This window comes from Pagrus pagrus (genome assembly GCF_965226575.1).
Source record: "Pagrus pagrus genome assembly, chromosome: 2".
Lineage (NCBI taxonomy): Eukaryota > Metazoa > Chordata > Actinopteri > Spariformes > Sparidae > Pagrus > Pagrus pagrus.
This window is the reverse complement of record NC_140186.1, coordinates 29,938,843-29,946,371: the sequence shown is the minus strand read 5'-3', so window position 1 is coordinate 29,946,371 and position 7,529 is coordinate 29,938,843. Positions and strand designations below refer to the sequence as shown.

At 42.4% G+C, this 7,529-nt stretch overlaps 1 protein-coding gene across 2 annotated transcripts in view; it reads left to right on the top strand.

Moving 5' to 3' along the window:
- Positions 1-1,836: 1,836 nt before the first annotated feature.
- Positions 1,837-7,529, top strand: part of LOC311263852 (high affinity choline transporter 1-like) — an 18,239-nt gene continuing 12,546 nt past the window's right edge. The window contains exons 1-2 of one of the 2 annotated variants that reach the window (XM_084364189.1): positions 1,837-2,138; positions 7,363-7,529. The exon at positions 7,363-7,529 is cut by the window's right edge and continues 42 nt beyond it. In XM_084364189.1, the coding sequence (XP_084220315.1) occupies positions 7,388-7,529 (142 nt within the window). In that variant the 5' untranslated portion in view covers positions 1,837-2,138; positions 7,363-7,387. Of the gene's footprint in view, positions 2,139-3,852; positions 6,780-7,362 lie in introns of those variants that run through there. The other variant, XM_084364190.1, reaches the window with a different exon arrangement.

Sequence of the window (7,529 nt, the reverse complement as noted above, 5' to 3'; positions counted from 1 at the left end):
ACATTAAAACATTTTATACGGTAAGAACAAAGAAGACAAATGGCAGATCCAAACTATAAGGGGGGGTTCTGCTCTTTGGAGAGTGTAAACAGCGGGGGGGGGGGGGGGGGGGGGGGGGGATATGGCGGGCACACATTTAACATATTGGTGATCGAACCGGGTCTAGACGTCCTTTGATTAACAAGTTGGTGTTACGCAAATGTGTATCTACAGGGTTTAGGAGAAAGACAGGAATCACCATTTACATCTGGAGATCAGAAGGGCTCTTCCCAGACATCACTCCAAATGTACATTTTCTTCCTCAACACCCCCCTACAACAGCAACAGCACTCCTTTATGGCAGTATCCCCCCAGCAGTTCAATGCGCCCTGACACAACACAAAAACTGCTCAGGAATGGCTTGAGTACACAATAAAGAGCCCAAGGCGTTGGCCAGGCCACCAATCTCCCCAGATCCCAATCCAATCAAGCATCTGTGGGACGTGCTAAAGCAAGTTTGATCAATGGAGGCCCCACCCCCCAACGTACAGAACCCAAAGGATCCACTACAATGTCCCGTTGCCAAACAGGACATCCCCAGAGGTCCTATGACCATGCTTTGACAGGTCAGAGCTGCTTTGGCTGCAAAAGGGGAACCTGCGCAATATTAATGTTGTTGCTAATCAGTGTAGATGTTCTACATAAATGTTTCTGTGACTTTTCGTTCTTCTTGTTAGTTGTTGTTTTGTTGTCATTTAACCACTATCTATTCCTGTTACCAAGGTTTGTGTATTTGATTTGAATTGCCCTGAGTACCTTGCTGTCTTGTTGCTCTGCTACTTTAGGCGGAGGCAAGAACTCACACATATGTCAGATTTCTTGAATGTGAAATGGCTTAGTCTTCCCCACCAGTATGAGAATATGTGAAACTTGTCTGAAAGTATTTGGCTTGAGGCCGTGTGTGACAAATATCTGGCATGTGGCTTCACCTGGTGCATACAAAGACGCCTTTATTGCAGTTGGTCGAGCAAGGCAGCGTTTGACATCCTCATGTTCAAAATTAATCATTTTATATCGAGAAGGGAGCTCCTCTGCAAACATCAGCACAACACTGTCATTTTGTTTTTAACCAAACTAAAGTTTCTTCACTGCTGCCCCATACTTTCTGCCTGGCTCTTCCCATGTCGCACTAAATGCTTGACACACTAAACCATATGGACAGAACAAGGAGAGCTTTGTGAAAGTCCTGGGCAAGGAGTCAGTTGTGCGCACCCACACGAGTACACACTAACAGAACTGAAAAGACAGAATAACAGGGTCATATATTTCTCCGTGTATTGCAGGCATGGGAGGATCTTGGTGGCATCCATCATGCCAGCTGTACAGTCACTGTGAAGCACTGCAGGTAGGTGTGACATAGAGAGGTGCAGTGAGTAACTCCGGATAGTTGTTGAACAGGCGTAACTAGAGAAAAGAGAGTTTTGATGAGAGCAGCTTCAAAAAGGACACAATTTAAAAAAGGGTAAGGAAGTTAAATAGGAAAAAGGGAAAAGAATAAGATGTTTGAGGTAGAGAGAGAGAAAGGGGGAGATGTTAATGAGCTGATCACGAGCAGCTGGAGTTGCCAGCACCGCCCCACAGTCAGTCATCCCCATGTACACCAAAGCTAAACAGGGACTGGATCTGCCCCACATTCTGCACGCAGCTAATTGGCTGCAGACATCCCCACTGACACGTTCCCCCAGCAGGTGGCACCAGTGCTAGGTGCCCTCTGCCATGTATCATACCAGACCCCTCCCACCCTGTGAGCTTTAAAACCAGGCTACAGCTCAGTGCTGATTCTAGAGAGTTCCATCCTTCCTCATTTGACCGGCTTCATTAGCGTTGGATCAACTCTGACTCCTCTACCTCTGCACTTTGTTAAAGACTCTTTTGAAATAGACTTTTTGGCTCTTTTGGTCTCAAGTTTGATTGAAGACCTGCCGTTTGTTACTTTGTCTTGCCATCCATCTCTTGGCAGTCTGTCACTCCCCAACACTGGATGAGTGTTGCATGCATCTCTCCCCTCCTGGACTGAATTTATCACCTGGCCTGTTCTGAATAGCCTCTATTGCCTCTTCACATCATCACTCAGAACTGATACGTACTGTTAACCCTAGGTATGTATTCAATCAATGAATATGCTCACCTGCATCTCCTGTGCTTAGTTTTTTTCTTTGTTGTCATGTTATTAACTTGATATTCATCCTTTGCTTAAAAGTACAGAAGTGTTTCTGTGTGTTTGCATTTATATTGTGTGTGTTTATTCTGTGAGAAAGCTGTTTTAAGGTTGGTCAGTTTGGGACACTAAGAGAGTGCCTGCATGTCCTAGAAATAGCTCTGAGGGGCTCTGCTGTGGAGCCAAATAACCTCTTTTGGTTTATCTTTTGTGACTACAGCTGCCTATCTTTGTTTTCTGTATTCTCCCTAGCAGTGGTGTTGATAAGCTGTAATTTTCCAATGCACGTGGTCTGAGAACAGAGAAGCAGCAGCGGCTGAGACAACTGTCAGACTGCAGTATAAATACATTATGATCTGACCAATGAAAACATCCTTTAATTGCATTATAATGATTAGATTTTACATTCAAGAAAAGAGTGTGTCAATGAGAAATAAGTTTTCTATTAAGACTTATGATAAAATTGTATGACGAATAAATGATATTCACGATGCAGCGAGTGGTTTACCAGTAAGGATTTTGTATGTACTTAACAGCAGATGTGTAGTTTTGTAATTTGCCGGCTCTCAGTGATAAAAATTTGCTCGGTATTTTTTGTCATGATTTCCTGGCAGTCCGCATTAGGTGGAATAAAAACCCTTTTAGTCTGACTTCTTCACTGTCACTTTCAGTTTCCTCTGATCCGCTGTCTGTAAGATTAATAATTTCTGTGAAATTTGTTTTACACATTAGTCATCAGCCCAAGGGCTGACTCACCCGGTTTCACCTTGACACCTCTTCATCACAGCCTCTCAGCAGCTCTTGTAAGAGATTAGCATTAATGTGATTTGCCTTCGATGTCAATCTCATCTCCTTTGACAGAATTATTTGTTGCCCGTTCAGAATCAGAGATAGTGAAGGTCCTGTTTTTGTCTCTAATCCAACACTAATGCAGAAATCACGTCATGATGATGTCTACTGAACATTTTGTGTTTGTTTGGCATAACTTTAAATGTGCATATACTGTAGGTATAGACTGAGAGACTTTTCAGCACCTCTCAAAACTCTCTTAGCAGCAGTAACTAACGCGTTGTGTACAGACTGCCATCTCTTAATTGCTGTTGTCCTGGTTGTTGTTCTGCTTGTTAAGCCTCGGTGGCTGGTTTCCCAGAAATGTTCAACGTTCTGTTGAATTAATCTCTTAAGTGTTGCGGGCTGACAAAAGTCCAATCATCCACATTAAGACTTTAACAAAGAAGCAGATGAGGCAGCCAGGTTTTTTTTTCTTTCATGATCTCAGTGAAAGACAACACTCTCATGTCTGGAGTGTAGCAAGGTCTACCTGAAGTCCTAAAGCATGTGTGATTGTCCATGTGCACATATGTGTGTACATTTCTAGTGAAAGTTAGCAGTTAAACTCAATTCCGTGCTACCTGCTTAATAGCAGGTGATAACGCCTGCAAACACTCCCCTCGTCGCCAGATTGCAGGGGGTTGAGATGGAGAAGAGGCAGGCGGCAAACAAACAGTTGTCAGTGAAGTCAGTCTGAACGGAAAAGTACTGAGAGGCATGGAGATGAGGGGGTGTGAGAGCAGGAGGGGGGCGGGGTGTTCGTAGAAAGAGTGTTGTAGCAGCGCCAGAGCCAAGGCACACCTCTGCACTTGTATGAAAGAGAATACCACATGGACTATTTAGACAGAGAGAGCACTCATGTCCAAAGATACTGTGCCCACTTTCTCACAGCCAAAGGTTACATTCAGTCCCTGACAGAAAGTCTTCAAATATCAACAGGTGGTGTCAAACCTGCAGCTACTGTCAGCTTCAGATCTATTCAAGCGCTGTTGCACTATGGGAGTACTCTTACAGAGTCGGGTGCTTGGTCCTTTAAACTCAGGGGACTTAAGAGTCTTTACATTGAGACTGCTTAAACATCAACAGTGTTCAAACAGTTTTAAAGTATTAGTGTATTATGTCACGCTGCTGATTAAGAACAATTATTCCTCATGTGGAATTGAATAAGGAGCCGTGAAGAACTGACTGGAACATGCAGATCTTTCCCAATATAAATTAGAATACAGGAGTTCAAATGCAATTTTTAATTCAGAGATGCATGCGAAAGGCTTCATAAACGTCCAAACTGCCACTTAAAAGAAACAGGAACTTGTTTTCTAATCCAGAGCAGGTCTGCCAGGTTTGCATGCTGATGTCTGCTGTCAGGCTGCTGGCAAAAGTTTCGATACCCAATGTACATCCCCTCGCAGCAATGAATTTGCTTCTCAGCAAACACTTCATGTTACATCATGCACACAGATATTTCTAGAATAATGAAAAGCACCAAGAATCTGATCCAGGATTTAAAAGGAACCGACCAGAGTCGATAAGCAAAGTGGGTCAAATCTAAACGATAGTAGACGCACTTGTTTGAATGACTTTGGCTGCTGACACCCTGACAGTACCCAAGCTAATAGAAGTATAGTTGAGTTGTTAGTAGTAGTTCTTATCAAGTTGCCTCATTTTACTCCCATGCTGTTAATTTTTGTAGGATCATCCTGTTAGAAGTTCACATGAAAAAAATTTAAAACTTAAGAGAATCTCAAAACTCATGAATGGGATTTTTTTTTCTTTTTTGTGGTATTTGCATTGAGGGGGGTTTCTGAGGGGGATTTTTTTTTTGTCTTTTGGTTTGCACTACAAAAAGGAAGTCCTGTTGTCCAAGAAGATGCAAATGTATTTCAAATATGTAGATATATTCAGACATGTGAGCCTCACCCTTGTGCGTGCTGTCTCTGTTAATGTGCCTGCATTCTATTCACACTTGAGGCTGTGCAGGAAGAGAGATGGAAAGTTACCAGGTGCTGAGTAAGCAAATTTCCGAGGCGACATTTATAGAAACCCGATGCTGATACTTATAATTGGTTGCGTATTTCTTAGAGAGATCGGGCCGATTACAGTTTTTTTGTGTGTGCTTTCTTTAAAACCATGTTGCTTGAGCGGCATGGGTGGGAACAAACATCGAAGAAACCACATTTATTTATTTATTTTTTTATCCTTTAGACCTCGTCTATCAAATATTGTTTCAAGCTTCTTGTGTTCACCTTTATCTGGTTCTATTCTGGTAAAAAGTTGATGCCAAAACAAGATGATTATAGTTTTGGCTGAAGAGGTGACTTAAGTTTGATTTATTCGGCCACACATAATTCAGGCAAACCGAGCCCTGACTTGTATCTCTATTGTTACAAAAGGTTTTTTCTCAAGCATTACAGAAGCCATCTTTAAACTCACTTTAAGAAGTGTAGCTTTAGTAATTTATTGATCTTGAATATGGCTTGCTAGATGTTCCCACCCTATCTGGCAGCGGCAGTTAGTCCACTAAGCGCTGGTGGAGTAGCCTCTTCTTGGAGGTGAGTACTTCCAATCCCACTGGGAATCAACTTTATATAACTTCAGCACTGCTGCAGAAAAACCACATGATGCAAACACATTCATGTATGTCACATCAACCGTTATAACGGAGCATATTTGATGTGTTCATTTAAAACCCACTTGTACCTGCCATCAGATCATTGTAGTCAGGACTATTTCTACTACTATGTTATTTTTTCTCTCTCATTGTTTCCCTATATGCTGCAGTACCACCTGGTATAAGGTTTTATAGAATGCAGTTCTTTGTTTTTTCTCAACCCATATGGCTTGTGCCAGATGATATCAGTCCTAAACTGCAACATAAAAATGCAGTTTTTACTGCAATGTGCTTTATGTTAAGGCTGTACAATGTACGTAATCACACGCGCACATACAGAACACAGATAAACACGTGGGCCACGTGAGTGAGCGCTACAGGCTTCTGTTGACTTTGGCGCAGAGCCGCCTCCTCGGACCCCTCGCCCATTCCTCTTCCATGCCTTCACATAAAAACATGCGCACACAAACACACACACATAAAAACACATTTGCCTCCTGCCTGTATTTCTTCAGACCATTCCTTTCGTAAACACTTCCTTTTTTTCCTCTTCCTATTCTTCCAAGTGGATATACATAAATTCTTTCTTCCTCAAGTTTTATGAGCTGAGCCAAAGCTTTTTTTTTTTTTATATAACATGTGTTTTTCACTCCATTCAGCAGGCGCCCTGTCCTTTTTTCACTATGACAATGAAGGCTTTGTTTAAGATAAATGAGTTTCTGTCTATAATAAAGAAAACATTTCTCTAAGAAACTGCCCTACTGTGGTATTTGAGATAGAAAACTTGTCTTGAGTCAATCACTTTTCCTTGACAGCATAACACAGTTGACACATATAGTCCATATAGTCAATATTAGCCTTGTAAATGTGCAGAGTGGGTGCAAGTAGGTGCAAACCAGCAGTTAAAGATTAACACTCAGTCAAAGGCTTTTCTCATCTTTTAATCCTTTTTTTAGAAACCCAACCGCCCTATGCACAGTCACAGTAACCACACACACATAGACACACACATGTGTACGCACTAACGTGGCTCTCAGTTGTGTTCACTTCCCGATGTTTGGGGTCGAAACTAAGGCGGCCCAACCACTGAGGACGGGGGACAACATCTGTCCGCCATCTTTGTCAGTGCTGCCAAGTATTATGGTGAGACCCCTTTCGCCTCTCCGACTCTTCATCCTTCCATCCCTCACACCTTTGCCTTCTTTTTTCTTCCTCGCCCCTCCACTCCAGCTCTTCTCCTCACCCCATCTCCCCCGTCTGCCAAGCAAGCAGAGCCAGGTCATCCGAGATGCTGCTGCTCCTGTCTTTTTTTTATTTTAGTTTTTTTTCCACTGCAGCCTTTTCTTTATTCACTTTTCTTTCTTGAAGAAGACATATAGAGTTCCTCTTCCACCCCTCTCACCCTCCTCTGTTCATTGATTTGAATACATGCTACTGTTTTCTATCCATTATTTTTTTTATAATTTGCGCTTATAGCTTTCTGCGCATGATGAATACCTTGTTGTTTGTCAGAACCATCTTAGATGACACTTAAATTTGTGCAAACTTGCCTCCCCATCCCTCTTGTCCTGCAGTCCTACAAATATTTTTTGCACAAAAAGTAAAGGAGAATTTGTTTTGTCATGTGGTTCTGCATTTTGAACTATTGCAAACAGCATTTGCATATTTCATTTTCCAGTCGTTAGCACCTAAAATCTTGATGGTTCTTTATTCTGTCTCTCAACAGGAAACGCACACAGAAATAATTCAGGATGACTCTCAATGTGCCGGGTCTGGTGGTGATGGCGGGATTCTACCTGGTGATCTTGGGCACGGGCATCTGGGCATCTATGCGCTCCAAGAAGGAGGAGAAGAAGTGCAGCGGAGATGGCATGGAGATAACACTACTGGCAG